Below are 26,195 nucleotides of genomic sequence, written 5' to 3'. Positions count from 1 at the left end.
TAAAAAAAATTCCAAACATATTTACTTCGTTATTCTTAAGACATAGTCTTCCACTTAAAAAATGAGAAACCCAGGCAGCCTTATGAGAGAACTCACTTGATACAGGACATGTGACTCATGTGACCGATGCCTGAGCCCACTGTTGCAAGGATGTATGTAATTTATTTGGTAATTTTATGATTATGAAACACATTACTGCCAAGTATTTTGTCTTATTATTTCAACATATATTTGTAAAGTGATTTAATTTTTCTAAATTTTTTTTCCTGTTCTATTTATGATTCAACTTATGTAGCCATTAATCTGAGACCATTTTTCTGTGTGACTACTTTGGTCCAACCAAGTGTGTAGTGTATTTCATGAGTTCCTGTCAGTGTTCTGTCAATACAGCAAACTTTAGAGGGCCCAGCCGATGTGGCTCAGTGGTTGAGTATCGACCTATGAACCAGGTCATGGTTCAATTTCTAGTCAGGGCACATGCGCAGGTTGTGGCCTCCATCCCCAGTGGGGGGCGTGCAGGAGGCAGCCAATCAATGATTCTCTCTCATATTTGTTGTTTCTATCTTTCTCCCTCTCCCTTCCTCTCTGAAATCAATAAAAATATATTTTAAAAATAACGTCTGTTAGAATGAAATAAGTTTGAGAACTATTTTAATGATATCTTCACCTTTTGGAAGAATGGCTTCAAGGTGTCAATATGTATAACAGAAACGATGGTTTTTCTCCTAAGATTAATCACTGTAATAGATTTGAAAGCTCTTTCTCCTTAACTAACTTAACATTTCACTATCATATAAACCAGTGGTTCTCAACCTTCTGGCCCTTTAAATACAGTTCCTCATGTTGTGACCCAACCATAAAATTATTTTCGTTGCTACTTCATAACTGTATGTTGCTACTGTTATGAATCGTAATGTAAATATCTGATATGCAGGATGGTCTTAGGCGACCCCTGTGAAAGGGTCATTCGACTGCCAAAGGGGTCGCGACCCACAGGTTGAGAACCGCTGATATAGACCAAAAGATAAAAGAGATTGGGTAATGGATTGGAAAAGAAAATGATAAATTCACCTGACAGTCATATTGTTACTTCTCCAACTAAGCCATTCATTAACAATAAATGCATAAAATACAAATCTAATTTGCTTAAAATCTGACACTGGCTTTCCACCACTGCAGGGCTACATCCCAAACTCTTAAGGGTAGCATACAAAGCTCTTCAAGACCCACTCTGGCCCTCTCCCTCCACCTGTCTCTCATCATGGCCTGTATGTACCACCCTGCTCAGCCAAGTCATCTCAGTTTAGATCTCCAATTAACAACCTCTGTTATGTCTGGAATACCCTTCTCTTTCTTTACTCAAACTTCTCCTTATTCACTTTGCCTATTTCCACACATTTTTCAGGACTTGGCTCAGACATGACCTTCCTGAGGAAGTTAGGGCAAATGTCCTTAGTCTCAGCTTCCACAGCCCTGAATAGCCCTCTCACAGCAGAGGTCAAACTGTTTTATGATGGCCAACCTGTTACTCATCTCCCTTCTACTGTTAGCTTCCTTGCAGATAAAGACCACACAGAATGGTATGTTCATATTTAGTTTTTCAGCTTAGCATTTCCTATGCTTAGCATAGTGCCTACCTTTCAAAATACTGAGTGAAAGAATGAAATTTTATTGCATAAAATGAGTTAACAATATACAAATACTTTGAAAGATAATATTTCTAATCAAAACGGATTTTCAAAAATCACTTTAGCTCTATGCCCTCTGAGCATTTGCTGAGCAAAAGAATTTTCCAGCAAAGGTTCATTATTTGGTCAGCTATAAGTTGCAGAGCTCCCCAACCAAAATTATGTGACCTGCAAAAACAACAATCTGTCTTGGCAGCTGTTACCAAATTCCCAGACACTCTACAGCCCAGAGTTAGAGTGGTTTCTAATTTTAAGCATCTAATTTAGAGCACATGCTTCTTTGGCAACTGGACATCAGACTTTTGAACCCACCTTTTCTCCATCTTGATGGGAGATACAGACCTCGGGACCCGGGGGCACATTCTCCTTTTGTTCCAACTTATGAATTTTGACTTCACTGCCATTGGCTCTCAATTCATTCTAGAAAATAAAAATAGTCTGTGAAATTTTTTTTTAATTCTCAAAATAATACAATGAATTCTCACTATTCTCTTCACAGCACATCTATTAAGTAAACTTGGAATGTGAAAATAAATTTCTTTTAAGAGGCCTCAGGTCAAATCAACCCCCTAATGCTCACAAACAAAACCCACTGACTTGTGAAACGACAAAAGCAGCTTTGTGGACACATCCCTCAGAGTTAAATATTTGTACACTAGTCTAAAACCGGATGCTCATTAGAATATACACACATCAACACAGACACACACAGACCACCCCCAGCATACAATGTTCTTGTGATTCACTCTTCTAGCAGCAGAGCTTGTGGGAATGCAAAGCTTGTGAGTTTTATCAGAAAAGACCATTCTGGAGCAGGGAAAGGAGATGCCAAGTGCCAATAATTAAGAAAATATACTGACCATATATATAAATATGCCCGGCCTGGAAAGAGAGACAGGGATGATGTATACATATGAAAACAAATTATATTTAATGATAACTATAAAACAACCTTTTTTTTAGTGAGACTTTCAAAAAACATGTTTTTTTTTATATAAAATTCATACATTGTACTAAAGACATACCTTATTCTACTACTCATAACAGAGCCTCAACATACCAAGCAGGCATTAATACTATCATAGGAATAAGCATAATCAAATTTTTTTCCCTTGCAAAGAACATATTAAATTTTAAAATTTAATATGAAATTAAATATTAAAATTAACTTTATATATTAGACCCAAAATTAATATAGAGGTAGATAATTATGGACATTTCCTATCATTAGTCTGCTAGAAATATAGTACCTTTCTGTTTTCTGTGATTCTGTAGGCATGGGGAGAAAACATAATTATGGCCACAGGGCCAATGAAGGGAGTGTGAGTGTGACTGACTTAATCAGGTGTGGAATTCCAAATTAAGGCACACATTTTGGAGGTGCATCTATAGGGAGGAGCTGGCAGCCAGCACTGCAGAAGACAGTAGTACAACAGTCCAACCACTCATTCCTGACCCCATCTCAGAGCCCAGCCTCCAAAATCACTGCCATAGGGTGTGTGCCTTGTTACAACCATCCTCTGTAGGGGGCCTGAGAAATTCTTTGGGGGTGAGATAAAATGTAGTTTTTACAAGAATTCCTAAAGCATTTCAACTCTTAAAAGTTTCAGAGATGGAGACTGCAATTTAGAAACTCTATTAGGAGTTTTTAAAAAAAAGGTCACTGAACAGGTTTTTCCACTTAGGGAGTCAGTTGGTCGGAATGTTTATAGCAGCAGGGCACTGAGAAGCAGCAAAATCCTGTAACAAGAGGGAACAGAGCTGCACAGATCACTGATTTGCTGTATCTCCTGACCTGCCTTCTCAGAGAAGTCTAAGTTTGCTCATTTTTCATACTCACTATTGATTTATACTCATCTCTTCTTAAAATTACAGTGAAAAATCAAGATGAAATCATTCATTGCCCTGAGACTTAACCCACCAATAAATACTACTGGAGAATGCATACTTAGTAATGTGGGAAAAAGAAGGCTCAACTCCTGAAATACACGTTACAATTTCTAATAGGCACCAGTTTCAGTCTGGCTGGGAACAAATAAAATTCAATACTAGTCTTCCAACTTTGTTAAAAAATAGGACATCAAGAAATTAACGGCCCTAGCCAGTTTGGCTCAGTGGATAGAGCATAGGCTTGCGGACTGAAGAGTCCTGGGTTTGATTCCGGATTGCGGACTCCATCCCCAGTAGGGAGCTTGCAGGAGGCAGCCGATCAATGATTCTCTTTCATCATTGATGTCTCTCTCTCTCTCTCTCTCCCTCTCCCTTCTTCTCTGAAATAAAATATAATTTAAAAAAAAAAAGAAATTAATGGATTGTAATTTGAAATCTTGGAACAAATATTTGAAAGATACATATATAGGTGTGTGTACATGTGTATATATGCATGTGTACATATGAATAAATGGCATTTAAAAGGCAACTTCAATTAAGCAGTGCCATAGTGGCATCCTGCCAGTTAAGCCTAGGTAAGTATAAAATAGAAAAACCCTCCATTTTATTTAGAAGACCAACTTTTTGTTCTTACTGAGCACATCATCTTGTCATTTCTCTCCCCTTTTCTCATCCACTATTCCAATTTTTTTAGAAAATCATTACATCACAAGGAGTAAAGATTAAGAAGGCTGTATACTATATAATTTCATTTATAAGAAATGTCTGGAATAGGCAAGTCCATAAAGACAGAAAGTAAATTAGTGGCTGCTGGAGGAATTGGAAGTGATGCACAGGCATGGGGTTTCTTTTTGGGATGATGGAAATGTTCTGGAATTAGACAGTGGGGATGGTTGCACAACCTTGTGAATATACTAAAAATTGCTGAGTTGTTATACTTTAAAATGGTGATTTTTATGTCATATGAATTATATATCAATAAAAATTTGCAAAAAAACCCACCCATATTAATGTCAAATATATCTACACCATTTGCCCTTTCTTTCATCAAAAAACAGAAATAAAAATAGATGTTTCTGTAAAAACTAATAAAATACTTCTTTAACAACAAGATTAAGCAGAAGAGACAGAAAAACTCTATGACATTACTGAATGGTAACATCATACAAAAAATGAGTGGGGTGGGAATGAGGCCTAGGAAAGCAAGGACAGGACAGAACATGGTAGGGATGGAAATAAAGCTAGCGTAGGATCTCTGTGAAAAGGGAATGGGGGCTGGGAGGCTGAGGGAAGGAGCCAGGGCTCACAAGTCAGGGTCTGGTGACATTTCTAGTTCCTGTGCCCAGTGACCATTTGCTGGATTAAGAAATGAATGAATAAATGAATGAATGATGCAGAACACATACTGTGTAGTTGGTGGAACTGCTTTGTTTGGACACAGCTGCCTGGTACTTGGCCATTCGATCCTTTATGGAGGTTTCTGACAGGCGTGGGATCTCCAGGTTTCGCCTAGTCTCACTTTTCTCCAAATTGAATGCAGAAGTTGACACTTGACCTGGAAGTATGCAAAAAGATGCTTTATTAGAAGATAAAATATGACTTTAGTGGTTTCAAGATTCTCAATTTGGGGCTATTGTAATGTAATGAAATAAATTTCTTCTATTTACCCTTATATGCCCTTCAAAACATAATAATTCCACCCTTGAGGTGTTTTGTTATCACTGGTAGTACAGATAACCCATCTTTAAACAAATTTTTTTTTATTATTGACTTTAGGGAGAGAGAGAGAGAGAAAGAGAGAAACATCAATTTGTTATTCCACTTTTATTTATACATTCATTGGTTGATTCTTGTATGTGCCCTGACTGGGGATCAGACCCCACAACCTTGGTGTATGGGGACAATTCTCTAACCAACTGAGCTATCTGGCCAGGGATCAGGATAACCAATTTTGATACTGCCCATCCACGAGAGCCCCTCAAGCCTCAAATGACCATGGAGCCAAAATTCTCTGTAGCACTTCCTTTGGAATCCTGCAAAGGTACCAGATGTTTACCACAGGTTACCACTAACAAGGATGGATTAAAAACACAGAGAAGCTGTTTGTGGAGAGCAATGACATTTGGGAATGGCTTGTATTGATACTGTTGTAATTTAACCTAATTATTAATTAGTAGGAAAGGAGCAAAGGGAAGGCCAAATATTATACTCATTTGTACAGTTTTGCCAGGAAGCTGCAGTTCAAATGCATGCCCAGTCAAGTCTGGGTGATAAAGGAAAGGTTCTTGTCTGTCAGACACACTTGGGAACAGATCACTGGCCAGAGTAGTGTAGCCAGAGCAAGCCTGGGAAGACTTGGGATAGCTAAGCTCCTAAACAAAGGAGTTCACTGTCTTGGTTTACACTCTTTTTTTAAAAAAAAAATAATATGTTTATATTGATTTCAGAGAGGAAGGAAGAGGGAGAGAGAGATAGAAACATTAATGAGAGAAGAGTCATTGATTGGCTGCCTCCTGCATGCCCCACACTGGGGATCAAGCCCGTAACTTGGGCATGTGCCCCAACCAGGAATCTGTGACCTCCTGCTTCACAGGGTCGACTTTCAACCACTGCCCAGCCCTTGCCAGCCGGCCGGGCTTGGTTCGCACTCTTGCCTCTTGCCTGCTCGTGTTTAACTCCTGCCTTGCGGGACTCTCACACTCCTGCATTCGCCATGGGCCATGTGGACCCCACACAATGGACTGATGCACTGCAACTAGCCTGATGCTAATCCGCACCCAATTCCACCAGGGAAAGGAAACTTTGGACATTGGCTTTGCTTCTAGCTCTACTGAATCCCCAGCTGCACGTCTTCCATGACTGGATTAAGGGAAATGGAACTTTGGAAACCCAAGGACATAATTACATTCAAATAAAAGTCACTCATCCTCCCATGCAAGTCTCAGAAAATTATTTTTCTCGATATCATAAGTACGCAACACCCAATGGGGAAAGGGATACCTCACTCCCACTAGCAATGGAGAAAGACAACCCATGCATCTCTCCATAATAGTATCTAACAGATAGACTTCCATGTAATTTGTACCACTCTTCCTTCAAAAGCATTGGTGTTGAGGCCAAAAGATAGTGTTTACTGAAGAGTACTTCCCAGAGAACGTCATGCACATGGAACTCTCTGCTTACCTGGCCCTATTTCCAAATCATCCAGAGAATAGCTGTTTTCAGAGATCCTCCTTCCACCTGCACTTCGGCTTTGGGTCCGAAGAATCTGTTTGGAAAACAAAACCAAGCAATAAATTTTGGTAGAAGATGGGAAATCTTGATGCAATGTTCAAAAAGGAGGACTGCAAATCTCCTTTATAAATAAAAATCCAGAAGAGATTAAATTTTAGATTTGTTTGTATATTCCACAGAATATATTTTCCATATTATCAGTATCAAGCACTACATGTTCACAAGTGCCCAGGGAAAAATAAGTTAACTCTATCAAGGTTATATCTCTCTGCAAATGATCAGTACCTAACCAGCTTAACCAGAAAGCCTCGTAATTTAAACATCATTGAAGGGAATCTTCATGTCCCAGATGACAATGACATATGTCTCCAAAGTGCCAAGTCCTGACGGCAATATCGGCTGTTTCCCTTCCACGTTCTACCTTATCTCTGCTGCTGCTACAGTGGATGGACTACTGATTACCTTTCTAACTGGCTCTTCTACCTTCCAATCAAGTCTCTATGATGCTGCCATTATCCCAAGTAATACAAAGCAATTATCCCCAAATATAATTTATGTTACTCTCCTGTTCAAAATTCTTTTAAAAAATATTTTTATTGATTTCAGAGAGGGAGGGAGGAAGGGAGGGAAAGCGAGAGAGAGAGAGAGAGAGAGAGAGAGAGAGAGAAACATCAGTGGTGAGAGAGAAGAGCATGGATCAGCTGCCTCCTACACACCCCCTACTGGGGATCAAGCCCACAACCAGGGCATGTGCCCCGACAGGGAATCGAACTGTGACCTTCTGGTTCATAGGCTGATGCTCAACCACTGAGCCATGCCGGCCAGGCCTGTTTAAAATTCTTTAAGGATTCCTGATCACTCCTTGAATTAAATCTAAAGTGTTTAGTATGTCACAGAAGACCAGTTCTAGATCTGGCCCCTACCTCCCCTTTCTGGGTATATCCTCTTCCTCACCCTTTACCCTCCAGGAAAAGCAAACTGTTGTGAAGTCCATGATATTGTAAGTTAGTTCCTTCTACCTGAATTACCGTTTTATCCTTCTGTTGTCTAGCAAATGCTTGTTCCTTCAAGACTCTGTAAACTAAGCAACTTTCCCTCTATGAAGTCTGTCCTACCTGTCCTACATAAATCTCAGTAGTTGTTCCTCTGTACCCAAGTACCTCGTTACACTTCCATGACAATGCTTATCAAACTGCTGTGTGTTCCTCTACTGGACTGGAAGCTTACTGAGGGCAAGAGACTATGCCTTTTTTTTAAAAATGGAAAAGTGAACGATACACTTTTTTTTTTTTGAGTAAAGTATTTTGTGATTCCTGTAAATCACTATATTTCTATCTCTCCTATCTAAGGTAGATCTCTAATTAAAATTATAAATTATAATTTTTAAGCCTGGAAAAGTGACTCAACAGAAAGGCACAGAAGGTTTCCATAGTATGCAGCATGTCGTGTTTATTCAGATTGTAATGAGAGCCTTCAACCACATCCTATCATTTACATCTCAAGATAACATAGATAGAAAAGATAGTAGAAAAGATAACTGAAATCCAGTATAACAGATCAGACTTAGTACCCTTTTGAATTCTACATTAGTAAATAGCTATTAAACCTCTAAGTTCAATGGATTAATTAACTCAACAATAAAGTTTAAGACTGAACTATCAGTTATTTTAAGTCCCCCCACACCCCCCCAGTAAAAAAACATACCACTTCCGAAGTCAGAGCCAAGGATTGGTTTGCTTGTGCCATACCAAAAAGAATATAGTTTCTTGCAAATTCAATATACAATTAATATAATTTACCTCAAATAAGCTTTGCTATTTAAATAAGCTTTGCTATTTAATCTTTTTTAAAATAAAAATATTTTTATTGACTTCAGAGAGGAAGAGAGAGGGAGACAGAAACATCAATGATGAGACTCATTGATCTGCTGCCTCCTGCACACTCCCTACTGGGGATGGAGCCCACAACCCAGGCAAGTGCCCTGACTGGGAATCAAATGGTGACATCCTGGTTCATAGGTTAACACTCAACCACTGAGCCACACTGGCTGGGCTAGTTGAATCTATTTTATTTTTATGAGTTTGTTTGAGCCAAAACAGATGACATATACCTGAGAGCAAAATCTCAAATGCTCCCTGAATCTATCCTATCTAATAAAAGACAAAAAGGGTAATTGACCATACCTTCGCTATGCCTCCCATTGGCTAATCAGCGCGATATGCAAATTAACCCCCAACAAAGATGGCGGCTAATTTGCATACTTCAGGCAGGGCGGGCCAGCGCGAGCCACCATCCGGGCCCCTGTGTGCCGCCTAAGCCCCGCCGCCAGCTGGGACCCCTGTGTGCGGCCCTGGGCGGCGGGGCTTGGTGGCGCAATCACACCACCTAAGCCCCACCCCCAGCCGGGACTCCCGTGTGCGGCCCTGGGCGGCAGGGCTTGGCGGCACAATCGGCCCGAGGAAGCCCTATTCTTGCACCCCAACCCCCTGATCGGCCCTGCCCTGTGCACGACCTGGGAAGGTGGGGCAGGCACCTAGGGATCGGGCCCGCCATCTGCCACCGGGGAGCAGGCCTAAGCCAGCAGGTGGTTATCTCCTGAGGGGTCCCAGACTGTGAGAGGACACAAGTGGGGCTTAGGGACGCCCCCCGCCCCCGCCAGTGCACAAATTTTTGTGCACCGGGCCTCTAGTATTTAATAAAAACCAATATAAGCTGTAGCAACTCTAACTTTGCCACATTATACTCAGGTCAGCTGCATCATTAATCACATCCACGTAACTCATATGATGCAACCTCCTGTTGCTCCGGGAGCAGCCCCCAATCTGGAAATGAATATCACTTGCCAAAGGAAAAAGATAAATTTGGCAGGATACCCTCCCATACATATTTTTTTCTGTTTTCAAAACATTTCTCATTTGCAGATAATTAAAGTAAAGGAAATTCCAAAGATGTGTCACAAATGCTGCTGCACTGTAAGATGATCACTATAAAAATTAGAATTTTCAAGGCTCAAAAAGAGAGAAAGCCTGAAAATACACTTTTTTTTTTTAAACTGAAAGGAAACAAGTTCTGCATTCTTAATACTAGAGCAATATTTCAAATACTTACATCCTGTCAAGGTAAAGTTCCAGTACAATTCAAAGAGTTTGTGGCCTGGCTGGCGTGGTTGCTCATCGACCTATGGACCAGGAAATCACGGTTTGATTCCTGGTCAGGGTACATACCCAGGTTGCAGACTCAATTCCCAGTAGGGGACATGCAGGAGGCAGCCGATCAATGGTTCTCTCTCATCATTAATGTTTCTATCTCTCTCTCCTCCCTTCCTCTCTGAAATCAATAAAAATATATTTTTTTAAAAATCAAAGAGTATGTGTTACATTCGTAATCTGCTGAGTGTTCAGTTTTCTGTCTGTACTTACAGTCACGTGGGAAGGCCCTGCACTGGTGTTACTGGGAGCAAGGCCATTTAGAACCAGTACATATGCCCTGCCAGGGCTGAGCCTTTCTTTGGTTTTAAATGCATAAAATTTCCAATCTTTGTTAGCTTTTCATTTAAATCTTTGGGTTAAATAAAGAGCCTTTAGGAAAAAGAAAAGCCTTCTGGCTCATGAGGGTATCAATACCTTAGTATCTTTTTTCCAAGTACTAAAAAGGTGACTGTGCAAAGCTATTTGGCCTTAGAGAAAAACAGAAATGTCTCTGGAAATCAAAGTTACACTGATACTGGTTCTGAGGAGGAATACAGATCTGAGGCTGCTTTTAATGAGATCCCAGGTGAAGCACTAAGCATTTTCTAAATGCCTTTTCACCTCCAAACCACTCAAATATCCAGAATAACAAATGCAATTCAAATGCATTTACTATGAATTTTATGACCCTCGTTTTAAAAGTGGTAATCTGAAGCACAGGAAGAAGGAGGGGTTTCCTCCAATATTTCTCAAGGAAGTAGAGGAACACAGAAAGAAAAAAACAGGAATTGTGATACAGAAACACTCTTCTGTAACACATTTGTTCGCATTTCAGCCCTTTTTATTCAGACATTTGAGGGAGCCTTAACCATCAAAATCTGTTAAGAAAAGACAAGACACTTGAAGACTCTCTGGAATTTCCTATGGCTTGACCTACCCCCACCCCACATGTCCTCCTTCCTGTCAGCTGACTGCAGTAACTCTATGTAAACATTCTCTGTGAATCCATAAACACATCAAATCCATGTACAAATAATAGAATAAGAGTTTGGAGTTTTTAGCCAATGGTCCGTGGAATTTCTTTTCTCTGGAATTTTTTTTTTTTTTTTAAGAAATAAAATGTTAGGTCCCAAATGTCAAGTAAAAAGCAGATTTCCTGCCCCCTCCACCCTATTTTCAGAAAAAGTTCTCTTTAAAAGTTGATTTTTCAACACCTTAATTTACTAATAGGCTCCTACCTCTCTCAGCCACTTCCTTCAACCTTTCAACTTTGACCTTCCTGCAGACTCTCATCCCTCCAAAGTCAAGGGTGGAGGAAGGATATCTTTTAGGGAAAAATGAGACTTTGCTGAACTATGAATGGTTATCAGAGGGTATAGATAAAACCTGGCCTTAACTTCTCAAAGTACTGTGAGATAAACATTGCCTTCTCCAAGGACCTTCTTAGAAAAAATAGACCTAATTTAAATAAAAGAACACATAGAGAAGGAGCACTCATCTCCAGTGGTGGGATTTCTCTCCATTTTCTGTATTTCTAAGCATTCTACAAAAATTATGTGTTACTCTTACAATTAGAAAAAAAAAGAAAAGGAAGGAGAGGTAATACTTCATACCTACTTTTTAAATGTCTTTACTGATTTTAGAGAGGAAAGGAGAGGGAGAGAAACATTGATCAGCTGCCTCAGCATGCACCCCGACGAGGACTGAACCCACAACATGCACATGTGCCCTGACCAGGATGATCCCCTGACTGGTGACCCTTGGGTACATGGGACAACACTCAACCAACACCAGCCAGGCATTACTTCATACTTATTAAATTAATATAAACAGATAAAAATGGTAAAATCAATGCTGATGAGGTGCTGGATAATTGACTATGTCCTCAGATTGTGCTACGGATGTTATAAAATAATATAGTCTTTGAGAACAAGCTGAAAATATATAAGAAGAATAGTTAATAAATTATATTTTTTGATCATGACAACATTCCAAATAACTAAAACAAAATGTTTCTGCTAAGATGCTCAGAGCTTCTTCTTTTTTTAAAAACATATTTTACTGATTTTTTACAGAGAGGAAGGGAGAGGGATAGAGAGTTAGAAACATCAATCAGCTGCCTCCTGCACACTCCCAACTGGGGATGTGCCCGCAACCAAGGTACATGCCCTTGACCGGAATCGAACCTGGGACCCTTGAGTCCACAGGCTGATGCTCTATCCACTGAGCCAAACCGGTTAGGGCGTGCTCAGAGCTTTTTTATTAGGCTAAAAAAGAACCTAATTATTGGGGAATGCTTAAACAGTATAATAAAATACCATGTTGCCATAAAAGGATAACTACATGAACTAGAAAGATATACAGAAAGGTCTATATAAGAAAGACCAAACAAAAAGATAAAGCATAAGCATACAAAACAGTGAGTATACAATGACTAAAACCATGTAAAAACTAGTTATGCAATGATAAAGATATTACTGTGCACAACTGATGATGGTTACTCTTTTTTCCTGGTTTACTTGGCTTTTTCTTCTCCTTTCTGGTTTACTGTGTGTGTGTGTGTGAGAGAGAGAGAGAGAGAGAGAGAGAGAGAGAGAGAGAAATTGTTCAGATGACTATTTCATTTATATAAGAAAACCAAACCTCCCCAAACCATAAGCTTCTAACTTAAGAGTTTTAGTACAAATCTGCTGTATTATAATGTATTTCTTCTCTTCATTGCCCTCATGTTTTTTATTCAGTTAAGAGACTATAAAATGAGTGAATAGAAATGATAGAGAGCTAAATTCTTTGAGAATACAGCTCTTGATGTTTTAATTTCCTTAGATTTCAAAATTGTATAAGGCCATGGCCAGTTGCTTTTATCCAATAAACAGTTATTATAATATTCATGAAGATAGTATAATATGGTAGAAAGGGTACTACACAATTTCAGTTCTTGTTCTGACATTAATCAGCCACAGGACATTGGGTATATCAGTTAAGCCCTCTGACCTTGGCTATTTCTATCTATAAAATATAGATTTTAATATCTTTACTGCCTCAGAGCAGTGAGCTGGATTATGAACATGATAGGTATTTCTCACACCTTGTAACTCATTGATAAGTCAGAAGGCTAGAGGAAATGACTAATACATTCGTCTGGATGTACACCATGTCTAATCCAGGATTGAGTCCAATAGCAAGAAGACAAAGGTGGTAAATATTTGGGAGGCAAATGATGTCCTTCTGACCCCTCCAAACTCTAATGTAGCCAACATTGCTTAGAGAATGTTCCAGTTTCCTGCTATTACTTTTCAACATGTTTTATTGTAATGAAAACCAGTTAGAAACCAGTTGAGTAGTTATTTGGCATGAAAGTAAGCAGAAAAGAGATGACTGGTCACCAGCTGGCACATCAAGGACAGCTATTTAGGGCAACAAACAGTGAAAAAGATCAGAATTCCTTGACTGGCACCTTTATACGTGGGTCATTATCATCTTACCACAAAAGACCAAACAGTTACTCAGTTACTAAGTAGGGATAAATAAAACTTATTTATACTAGTATGAGGTCTTTGTGAGAAATTATCCACTATACAGAGGTTATTCTTTACATTTGAAATCATAGAAGAAGCTATAAACTATTCAAGAGTGAATAATAATAAATCAGCAAAAATTTAGTTTTAATAAGATATACGAGAAAGATGGCATTGATAGAAAAACAAGGATAATTCTTGTGTTTATTTAACAAAACCAGTTATCTGTACTTAAAGCATTAGCAATGTATCTAATGGAGGTAGGATGCTGGGTCAATTTAAGATTTATAATTCTCTGGTAGGCAAATTAAAGATATACTACCCTACACTAGGATGACCACTGTAATGATGAGTTTGTCAAATCCCTTTCTTCTCTAAGCCCATCTTAAAATTATGATTTAAAAATATGCAAATTATACCAATTATGAACATCCTCAAAACTGTATTCTTCTTGGAATTTAATTCCAAATAATTTACTTGAGACATTAAGAAAGCAGAAGAAAAAATCTTATTAATATGACATTAAGTTGATAAAGGAACACATGCAATTATTAACCATGAAAAGAGAAGATAAAATGTCATGGGTAATTTTATAACAATGTAGAGATTCCCTATAGACACCTACCCATTCTTCAAGAAGGCAAATATAAAATGCTTCTTTGATGTAGATTATAGATTCGTTGGTTATAGATAAAATAGCTGATGACCACAGATCAGAGTTTAGTTTACTTTCCTTATTTTCTCAAGGGCTTGCTCCACTACACCAACACATACACACTGGTATGTACCAGCGTTATATAAAGCTACACAAAATACTCAGTGTCACTTCCAAGAACTTAGGAAAACCACAAAAATGTTGGACTGTTTGAAGAAGGATAGTTGTTCTCTCATATTAACAAGTGAAGTTTTGTTGGTTTTTTGATGGTAGCCATTCATATAATGATCCTGATAATAAGAGGAACAGAAATTCTAAGGGAAATTCATGGGTTCAGAGATCTAAGGAGAGAAGTAGCAAAGAAGTGAAAAGGGGGTGGGACAAGGGAAATTTCCATGTTTATTTCAGCCAATGTAGTATTTTACCTTCGTAATGTAAAACAAGTTAACATAACTAAAATGTGACTAACTAGAAGAATTAAAATATACCATGAGGCCCTGGTCGGGTAGCTCTGTTGGTTATGTTGTAGGCAGACAAACATGAGCAGAGCAAGGACAATGGGCCAGGTACAGAAGGTCACCAGGTGGAAAGCCCCAGGTGCCTAGCAAGGGACAATCAATTGTAGAGGAGGACTTTGCCCCCAGGATGACTTTACTTCCTCAGCATATTACTGGTCATGAGGTTTGGATGCCCTGACCTTTCCTCCCTAGAGATAACATCTAGGCCTCAGTTGTAACTCCAGGCCCAGATAAGTAACAAAACCAGCCAAGGCTGACCTCAGGACCAGCTGCATGGAATAATGACCCCCTGTCCTGGTGCCAGCCAATCAACCAGTGGAGACCACAACCCTGAATGGACACACCTGGACATGTTCTATTAAGATCTTCCCCTGGGACCTCCCCAAAAATCTCCACCCTTAAAACACTAAGGAGGGAGGACGCAGTGCCACTCCCGCCACGATTCAATTAGCTTCCTCACTCCAAGCTCCAAGGGCCCTTCCTTTACCTCTAGAACTTGTTTCCTAAACCTATTTCTTCTAGGAATTACTTTTTCTACTTCTGTAATTTACCCAATAAATATTCTCTTATAGTTTGGGTCTTGCTCTGAATTCTTTCCTAGCCAGGACCCAAGTACCGAGGTTGCTGAACCCAGTTTGGTCTGAGCCCACCTGTCAGGCACATGGTGCCTTTCCAGCCACCTACAACACAGCGTCCTCCAGATACATCAAGGATGCAGTTCGATCCCTGCACATACAAGAAAATCATGGAATGCATGAATAAGTGGAACAACAAATTAATTAAATTGCCTTATCCTTATTAAAGCTGAAATTATGTTAACAAGGCTAACCGGTTTGGTTCAGTGGATAGAGCATCGGCCTTCGGACTGAAAGGTCCCAGGTTCGATTCCAGTCAAGGGCATGTACCTTGGTTGCGGGCACATCCCCAGTAGGGAGTGAGTGTGCAGGAGGCAGCTGGTCAATGTTTCTCTCTCATCGATGTTTCTAGCTCTCTATCCCTCTCCCTTCCTCTCTGTAAAAAATCAATAAAATATATTTTTAAAAAAAAGAAATTATGTTAACAATAACCATAACCTAGTTTCAAGCTAGTTATTCCTTAGCCTAAAGTAGACAAAATTTTTAACAGTTTTACTGAAATATTAGACAAAACTTTTAAAAGTAATCTATACTGTTTCCAACATGGATAATGCTACTTATTTAGAAACAGCTAATAAAACCAAGGGCTGCTGTGTATTATACGCCCTGAGCAGTTCATTAAGTGACAAATGACTATTTATTCCAGAAGTTTAAAAAGGCACTTTAAAAAGTCTAATCTTAGGACAACCATCACCCCACCCCCAATCTTCCTAGACCGTTAGCTGCTCAGTGCCTATGAAATTGGGCTGGGGGGTCACAGTCCTTTATATCAGGAATGTTTTCTCCACTCTGACCAGCCACAAAGAGACAGGCTTGCTCTGACCCATCTCTCAGCAGGCACTTATGAGAAAGAAGTCTCTCACCAGATCCTTACACATAATCAGCATTTTTGTTTGCTGCAATCCCAGTCATTTCCCACCTTAGGCCAGTTTTGACATGCAGCAGCCTTTTGCACTGAACCTACATTGTGTGTGCTGGCATGACATCAGCTGTTCTGCCCCTTAGCAGGGTCTGTGAGGAGGAGACTTACAATGGCGCTTTGAGTCACAACAAAGCCCCTTCCTCTCTATTTAGGATTTCTGACATTTTTTTCCTTCCATTTAAAATTCTTTTTCCCATTTAAATTTAAAAATTTTTTTTATTAAGACCATAAAGAAGAAAGAGGGAGTTGGCAGGCCGAGAAGACTAAAAGTTGGGAAGGATGAGAGTTTAAGAAAAGTTGTAAAACTGCTTTGTGGTTACATCTCTTGCCAGCTGGTTTCAGTGTTAAAATGGAGCTAAAACTCATTTACAGAGCAGGGTTCTAGGTTTGAAAATCTTTAAAAATTCTTTCTACATTCTCAAATAGATGAGCCCTAAACACTCAAGAATGTTTCTAGGCAGGAAAGCTCCAGGAACTGTAAGTTATGGGAAGAAACTGACTAAGTCACCCCATATATAATTGAGGATTAGGATAGTTATCTAATTTTTATCTCAGAAAGAACGCTCCATACCATTACCACAAATATAGGGATTTGGGCCAAATATTTAGTTTTAAAAATTCAGCATTCCCATCTAGATGGAATCTAAAGTAAATGATGGCTTTGCTACCCATCATATCTGTTTATTTCATTATAATGACTGTTATAACAAACCATCCTCGTGTACAAAGCCAGATATGCAGGAAAGTATGAGAAAACTGGAAAAATTTACCAGTTCTGCAGCCCTTGGATTGTGTTATAAGTCACCAGCATATGTAACTCATTTTCTAGTTAAGTAATTCCCTCTGGGGACCTGGTCTGCAATCCACACGAAGGATCAAATTTCATTAACAGTTGTAGGAAAATGCAACCCTGTGCATTTGCAAGTCAAAAATCCTGAAGGCTACAGCTAGTCTGGCTATCTTCATTGATTTTTCCTGGGAGAGGATTTTAGCTGATAGAAAACATTTGTTGGAAGGCACAGATGAGGAAGTTGAGAAGAGGAGAAAGGATTCAGCTAGCAGAGACAACTAAGCCTCAGTCTTAACGTTAAACTCTGGCCCTAACACTCAGCCTGCAGCTGTGTCCAAGAGAACGCTTCAGCAGTAATTCCACCCCCCAAACCGACAGATGACAAAAGACACAGGAAGACAAATTAAAAGGGCAAGCTTACAAAAACACAAAATCACATTGACATCAAACTCTCTTCCTTTCTAAGACATCAACCTGAAGCCCTGTGTGAGCTTGATTTCACAAGAAATTGGGTGGGAACCTCACAAATCTTACCATCTATGCAAATAATTCAAGATTTTTAATTAACTCACTGAACTTGATTCAAGACATGCAGACCACATGCTCCACACTATTCAAACTGTCTGGATTAGAAAACCAGCTTTGCTTAGGTGAATCGATTGTATCGAGTTTTAAATGCTCCCAGTCCTTACCTTGGTTTGAGATGGTTCGCCTTTCTCAAACATCATCTTAAGCCTGTTCAGCGGGACATTATATTTCTCTATTTTGTTTGTAGCTTCTGTATTTTCACTGATTTCGGGCTTTCCTACTTCATGCCTGGATTCTCCTACTAGACAGTTTTCCATTTTGTTCTTTCCTGTTGAGTGGTCTTTTAGAGGTTCACTGTCCTCAATGCGGTGATACGGATCCTGAATATGGGCTTCGGCAGGTGATCCAAGTCTAGTTCTGGGATGGACTTGTTCCTCTCGGTTAGCTTCGGCCCCGGAGGCAGAGTTGCTCACCACTTCAGCAGGAGGATGGTCGTCTCTGTGTCTGACCTCAGTGCTGCTGTTTCGCAGAGAGTCCGTGTGAGACTCAGCTCCCAGCACTGGGTTCTCCCACTTCTTCTTTAACGCAGTCAGGATTCCCCTTCTAAAGTGCTGTGGGGGATTTTCGGTGTTCTAGAAGAATAAGAAGTAAGTGCCAGTTATAACTTGCCTGCTGAAACATTCAAACATGATGTTCTTTGTAAAATGAAAGTTAAAACTCCAAGCTGCCCCGGGTCCACTGGCGTTTCAGACAGCTGTGAACAGTTACAGCCCTGCCACATGGAGAAAAAGCATCCACCCAGGAGAGGGAGAGGGGAAGAGAGAAAAAGTCAGGAGCTGAAGCAGGAAGTGATAAAACAGGATAGCCTTATAAGGACAAAATGAGGAGAAAGGAGAGCCCAGATCTAATGACAGTTACACTGGAGACAAGAGATTTTTTATCCAAAGATCAATGGGGGAAATGAGAAAGAAAAAGCAAACACCAGGTACTTTAAACCCTGTAAATATGCACGAATAAAAGTTCATCATGACATGCCACAAAATTATATGGTGTATCCTGCTTTTTTGATTATTTTAAAAACAAAAATGCAATATAGCTGAAACTACACAATACATTAATTGTGGGGAGTAGCATCAAGGATTGCTACTATTTGTAGGAATTTAAATTTGCATAAACAATATTTCATTATATCTGACAATTTACATGCATATAAAGTCATGTTTTATTTTTACATAAAAATCTAATTTTTTTCTGCTCTTTTCTACATGTTTGTCCATGTGTAAATTTTCAGTTATCAGAAAATTCACTATTTTAGAGATCCTTTGGCTGATAAATATCCAGGCTTCATACGAAAGCAACAACACCCACTCTCTTGATTGAAGGACAGATATTTAAATATCTCAGAAGAGTTCACTTTCACCTGGGTCAAAATGGAATTAATTTCAAAATATAAGACAGATAGAAAACAACCCGGAAACTGTCAATGTTGTTCCACAATAACAGAGGAAACATGTTTGTTTAAATAAAATTCAGTGTTGCATATTCTGAAAGTACTCCTAAATAGAGCAGCACCACCTTCCCAACAAACCACAAATTCCAACACTACCTTCTTGCCCTCCATTCCTGTAGTCTGTGACTCACCCGTCTTTCCATTGAGAAAGAAAAGGCAAACCACCTAGTAGTAAACGACTTTGGGGGAATTAAACAGGATTAGCAGCTATATTGGGAATTAAGATTCCCTGTTCCTCTTCTGAACACATGCTGAGAGCCACTTCATCAAGTAGCTACAAGGCTTGAAAACAAGTTACAGAACAGCCTGAGGGGTGGGGGTGAGCTAATGGGGTCAATGGGTGAAAAGGGGACATATGTAATACTTTTAATAAAGATTTTTTTAAAAGTTACAGAACAACTGCTTGATTTTAGTGTTAAAACTTAGCTGACAAGATTCGGCGGAAACATGTATGGATCAGAGATATAAGAAGCATGAAAAGTTTTCTTGTTGGGAAAGAGAGAATAAAAAAAAAAAAGCTCTGGAAGCTGGTGCTACCTTAACTGCCAGCGGCACTCTTGGCTCTGTGTACCTCCTGCCACACAATGGATGAGTCATCTTGGTCTCCAACTTTACCTGCCTTGCCCTTGCCCTGCCCAGACAGGAGCCCTGAGAATTAAAGTGGCATTCTGCCTCGGTAACTGGACACTACTTTTCTCAGAGACAAATCATGTGATCAATGTACATTTATTAACATAGAAAGATGCTCATAAGATGCTTTTGAGTGGAAAGAGGCAAATTATGAGACAGCATGATTCCATTTTGTAATACACATGTATTTTTTTAAATATAAGCATAGAAAAGTATTCTGGAAAAAAAACATCAGGAAATTAATGGGTTACTCTTGAATCATGGATTATGGGCATTTGTATTTTCTTCTTATAATAAATATGTACGCATTGTGTAATAAAATGAATATAAAAATAAAATTAGACATCTTCATATCACAAAAAAAGCTTCTACAGCAGGGGTCCTCAAACTTTTTAAACAGGGGGCCAGTTCACTGTCCCTCAGACCGTTGGAGGGTTGGACTACAGCTTAAAAAAAAACTATGAACAAATTCCTATGCACACTGCACATATCTTATTTTGAAGTAAAAAAACAAAACGGGAACAAATACAATATTTGTATTTGCATGTGGCCCGCGGGCTGTAGTTTGAGGACCCCTGTTCTACAGAATATGAAATAATTCTGATGTTACTGTAAGCAGCTTGAAAATGGTCATTTCTACCTTACTCGTGGTGACTAGGAAGAGAGGGATGTGTGATAGAATACCAGCAGTGTCCCAAACAAGGGCCTGGGTGGAGAACATCCCTTAGGGGGCATTTTAAGGAGGAGCACATGTGCTCTTTTATTAAAAGGAGCACGTAAGGCTACAAGTTCAAAAGTGCTGGAGTGGAGACAAAAAGGGGAAGGGCAGGGCTGTGTGGTCTGACAGCATTAAAGGCCCCACACCCTTAAGTCATTTCTGGCAGCACTTCCAGGTCATGCCAAGGGCCCAGGTCTTTAGGACCCGGGGGAAGCACAGATGGGGAAGGAGCAGAGGCTACAGTCTTTCTGGGGAAGAAAGAGATGCAAGAAGGTACAGAACAAAAAGGACAGCTAACAGCAGGTTGGTCAGCACAGTGAAAAGGGTATTGGACTAAGATAGTCCGGGCTATCATTGGATAATGGATTATAGGTCACTTATATTTTCTTCTCTTTTTCTTTATTTTCTACAATAAATATGTATTACTTGTATAATACAGCTCCACCCAACCAAGTGACTTTGGGCAAGTTTCTTAATTTCTGGAAACTACCATACAGGGCTATTGTGGAGAATAAATGAGGCTTTATTAAGCATGTAATGTAGCATTTGACATAAATAGGCACCCAGTAAGTGGTAATTATTATTAGATGGATGATCCTCTCTACCCCTTAAGCCATATCTCACAATGGTGATCATCCACAGTACCCAGTCATCTCCCAAATCCTGAGCTTGGGTTAATGTCTCTCACTGTTCTTTCTACTTTCTCTATAGTCTCTACTGTTCTACACTGTAGGTGTGGGACACAAAATAAAGTAAGATTCTAGTTGATGTCATTTGTATCAAGGTTTTAACTTTTTCCCAACGATTTTCTCAGAATAAGGCAGTGGGAAGTCAAGGATGCTGCAAGTTCTCAAGGGCCCTTGGTGGCTACATAGCCTCTTTTTTCAAAGTGACATCTAGCACACTGTTCATTCTGCCCAGCAAGGCTGAGAATCTTGGCAGATCTGCCTCTAGAGCAGTGGTTCTCAACCTTCCTAATGCCACGACCCTTTAATACAGTTCCTCATGTTGTGGTGACCCCCAATTTCATTGTTACAAATTGAACATAATTAAAGCATAGTGATTAATCACAAAAACAATATGTAATTATATATGTGTTTTCCGATGGTCTTAGGCGACCCCTGTGAAAGGGTCATTCGACCCCCAAAGGGGTCGCGACCCACAGGTTGAGAACCGCTGCTCTAGACCTTAATGGGCTGCCTGAATCCAGATCAGGAACACCAAAGAGATGCGACACAGTGTCCTTTCTGCAGGAGCATCTGACTTGGAATTAGGGTGAGTCCTCACTCTGTCACTCTGAGATGTATGACCTTGAATAAGTCCCTTCCTCTCTTTGGGTCTCAGTTATCTCACCTGTAAAATGAAGAGGCTGGGTCAAATGAGCTTTAATGTTGAAATCGACATGGGAATGTTCACATTAAAAGCAGGAGGATGTTTGCCCGGCCCGCCAGTGTGGCTCAGTGGTTGAGCGTCAATCTATGAATCAGGAGGTTACAGTTTGATTGCCGGTTAGGGCACATGCCTGTGTTGCATGCTTGATCCTCAGTGGAGGGTGTGCAAGAGGCAGCTTATCAATGATTCTCTCTCATCATTGATGTTTCTAGCTACCATCCATCTCTCTCCCCTACTCTTTGAAATCAACAAAATATATATTTTTAAAAAGCAGGCGGGTGTTTGGTAGGATACAGCAGTGGGATTAGAAACATGGACTACCTGGATGTACAGCCTCCAAGGAAGGGAAGAAATTCCTAGGCTGAGAGCTGTTCAGAAAAGTGATAGCCAGTCATTTTGAGATGAGTGCCCAGACAGCACAGATTTTAGGAACTGGCATATTCCATGCTTGAAGGGAACCTGGAAATATAACTGGTGGTGGTATTAATGGTTTGTGTTTCTGGGTCCTAAGAATAAATGGGAGAGGGAGAGAAAACGAGGAGTAAATTTTTGGAAATTTAGGTTATCCCACTATTTGCTAAAGGAACAAATTTGCCTACTTGTTCCCTGATGTTTCTCTAACTTGCTTTTCATGGTAGAATGTTTAAGTGTTCTTTTACCTGGTTAGTCACTTCTATAAATTTATATGGACACTTCTTGTTCCTCCAGAGACAGTTCAGACTTCTTGCAAGTCTAGTGGATCTTAAAAACAACCCTCTGTCATTAGTGGAAAAACTGGTAAGCTCCAATAAGTCTGTAGTTGAGTTAATAGTGTTGCACCAATGTTAATTTCTTAATTTTTGATAAATGTACCATAGTTATGTAAGATGTTACCCTTAGGGGAAGCTAGGTGGGTGGAGGTATATAGGAACTCTCTATACTATCTTAGTAACTCTACTGTAGGTTCATTATTATTTCAAAATAACAAGTTTGTTTAAAAAATATAGCAACCCTTCCTCAACTTTATGTCTTCCTCTAGTTATTGCTTCTCTTGCATTTCAGAGTTAAGTGTCTTGAAAGCACAAAACCTGTAGCTGCTATTTCCACTTGATCATTTTCCATTCACTCTAATTCTATTACCAAAATATTTCTTAAGTAGCACTAATCAAGATCACAAATTACCTCTTAAAAATTTCCATTTTGTTATTTTACTTTTAATATTATTTTTCTCGATTACAAAAGTAATAAAAAAAACTTATTAGGAGGAAAAAGTCACAATCAATATAGGAATGTATACTGGTGCATACATGTCTTGAAAATATGCTATAATTTTCCCTATTTGACATCCCCATCCCTCCCATCCAAGATATCCACTGCCAATATTTTGGTGTATATGCTCTCAATTTCCCCCTTATTTTTATAAACTATATTTATTTTATAAAATCATACTATACTTACTGTTCTGTACCTTGCTTTAATCATTTAATGTACTTTTGATATCTGTCCATGTCAGTACATGAAATCTTACTCATATAGTAATACTATCCTATATAATAAAAGGGTAATATGCAAGTTGACCCTAACGGCCAGTTGCTATGGCGTGCACTGACCACCAGGGGGCAGATGCTCAACGCAGGAGCTGCCCGCTGGTGGTCAGTATGCTCCCACAGTGGGAGATCTGCTCAGCCACAAGCTGGGCTGACAGCTGTGGCTGCGAGCGCAGCGGTGGTGGCGGGAGCCTCTCCTGCCTCCTCAGCAGCGCTAAGGATGTCCAACTACGGCTTAGGCACACTCCCTGGGGTATCGGGCCTAAGCCAGCAGGTGGACATCCCCCGAGGGGTCCCAGACTGCAAGAGGGTGCAAGAGGGTGCAGGCCGGACTGAGGGGAACCCCCCCAAGTGCACGAATTTTCGTGCATCAGGCCTCTAGTATATATTATAATATACAACACAATATCCTACTGAATATATGTACCATAATTTATCATTCCTTCATTGATGAATATCTGAATTATTTTAAAGTTTTCAGTATTATAAAAAATCCTGCAATATGTATCTTTTAAGTTTATTTTCTTTTTCTTGTGATTTTTTTGTGTGTGATAATTGCTGAAAGTAGAAATGCTGGATCAATGGGTATGAAATATATTTAATATTTTAATAGGTATTGCCTGACTTCTCACTAACAGTGTATGAGTTCATACTTCTTCACATACTGAATATTATCCATTTGAAAATCTGCCAACTGTTTACATTACAATTTATAGTTCATGAATACTTTAAATTTCTTTGATTATTAGTGAGGCTAAGCATTTTTCATGTTTATTGTTTCTTCTTTTTTTTTCTTTTTTTATTGTTTCTTCTTTAATTTCTTGTTCACATCCTTTTACCTCAATTGTCAAGTGCAATGGACACTTCTGCTTTATTTTTTTGATCTCTCTACAGCATTTTATATTACTGATTACTCCCAGCTTTGAAAATTACTTCCTTCCATAGTGTATGTGATACCCCCTTTTCCTAGATTTCTTCCCATTTTTCTGACCACTTCTCAATTTTCTTTATAGGTTTCTCTTCCCCTGTTCCTCTCTTCTACAGCGAGGTCCCTCTGTCTTATGTCCTCTTCTTTGCTCACTGTACATATTCTCTGTAGATAATCTGGTTTCAGCCCCCTGCTATCTGTTGATGACTCATAACCCATAACTCTCTCCTTACCTATTAATTCTCCTGGAAATCCTACAGGCATCTTACACTCATCCTTATCTAAGGCTGAAGTCTCCCTTCTCTTCCCTTCATTCCTCACATTTTAATATGTCCCCCCCACCCCCCGCTTTCCTTACTCTTTTTAAACAATATATATTTTTATTGATTTTTAGATAGAGAGGAAAGGAGAGAGAGGGAGAGAGAAAGAAACATTGATGTGTGAGAGAAATATCGATCGGTTGCCTCCTGCATGCACCCTGACAGGGACTGAACCCACAACCTGAACCAGAGACCTTTCGGTGTACAGGATAATGCTCAGCCAACTGAGCCACACTGGCCCGGACTAATCTGTGTTGTTGTTTTTTTCCCCATGAATTCTCTATCTTGATGAATGTGACAATTACCTTTTCAACTGTCAAAGGTGCCTGTTCTCTTGTACCTCCACATTGTATATGTGCTGCCTCCTCTGCCACTCCTTTACCCTACTTTTAAAGCTAATTCCTATTTGTCCTTCGGGCTCGCTCAGGCACTACTTCTGGGAAGCTTTCCTTGACATGGCATAGCCCAGGTTATAAATCTTTCCTAAATTAAAACACAGCACCTTGAGTATTTCTTTAATATGGTACTTATCACACTAGGATTATAAATTCTATTTTCCAAACTCTGAACAGTCCCATGAAGGCAGGGAGCACATCTTATTCCTCCATAAATTTATGCTCCATAATTGTTTGTTTACACTCATGGTGTCAACTTCTGTTGAACCTAGTCCATCAGGCCTCTATCCCACTCCCCAACAGCACATGATGACCAATGATCTTCATGTTGCCAAGTCCAACCATCAATTGTCAGCCTGTGTGTTTGACTCTGCTGAGAACTCTCCTTTTAGAAACACTTTATTCACTTGACTCCTGACATTCTCTTGTTTCACTGCTATTTCACCAGTTGCTCTCCTTCAGTTTTCTTTGCTGGTTCCTCCTTATCTCTCCAACCAATTAAACAACAAGGTACCCTTCATCTCAGTCCTCAGAACTTCCCTCTAGCTACACTCCCTCCCTAGGTAATCTCATGCTTCTCATGCATCTTTAAATACCACTGACATGTTGATATATATCTGTTCTCATCTCCAGCCCAGATCTCTTCCAATTCTAAATTTGTACATCCAAGTTCCTATTTGACATCTCCATTTAGATAAAAAACTATAAAAATTTTTATATTTAATAAGTCCAAAACTGAGCTTCTAATATTTCTTCTACTCTAAACCTGCTTTTACTACGGTCTTCCTCATCGCAATTAATGGCATTTTCCCAAGTGTTTGGTCCAAAAACATTGTTGCCACTCTTGATTCTTCTTTTTCTCTTTACCTTCAGTATAAATCCTGACCACTTCTCATTACCTATGTGGCTACTACTCCAGTCCAATCCATTATCATATCTTTCTTAAATCATTACAATCTACACTAATAAAAGAGAAACATGGTAATTAGCGTACGACCGCTACCCTTTTCATTGGTTAATCAGTGAGTATATGCAAATTAACTGTCAGCCAAGATGGCGGCCGGCAGCCAGGCACTGAAGCGAGCACGAGGCTTGCTTGCTGCAGACTCCAACGTTCCCCGCCTCACTTGCCGGCCTCTCAGCTGCAACTCTAAGCAACTATGTACTATGTTGCAAATAAGAAGCTAAACAAAACCCCAGAAACCGGCTT

General features: G+C 39.5%; 1 protein-coding gene across 4 annotated transcripts in view; it reads right to left on the bottom strand.

Moving 5' to 3' along the window:
• LIMA1 (LIM domain and actin binding 1) overlaps positions 1-26,195 on the bottom strand; it is a 94,115-nt gene that overhangs the window by 14,643 nt on the left and 53,277 nt on the right. For all 4 annotated transcript variants that reach the window (XM_005877293.2, XM_005877295.2, XM_005877294.2 and 1 more), the window contains 4 exons: positions 17,731-18,198; positions 6,762-6,846; positions 4,985-5,133; positions 2,001-2,108 (listed from right to left, as the gene is read on the bottom strand). In XM_005877293.2, coding sequence (XP_005877355.1) covers positions 2,001-2,108; positions 4,985-5,133; positions 6,762-6,846; positions 17,731-18,198 — 810 coding nt within the window. The remainder of the gene's footprint in view (positions 1-2,000; positions 2,109-4,984; positions 5,134-6,761; positions 6,847-17,730; positions 18,199-26,195) is intronic.

This window comes from Myotis brandtii, unplaced genomic scaffold (genome assembly GCF_000412655.1).
Source record: "Myotis brandtii unplaced genomic scaffold, ASM41265v1 scaffold517, whole genome shotgun sequence".
NCBI lineage: Eukaryota > Metazoa > Chordata > Mammalia > Chiroptera > Vespertilionidae > Myotis > Myotis brandtii.
Note: the sequence above shows the minus strand (reverse complement) of the source record. Positions and strands in the feature narration are given on the sequence as shown.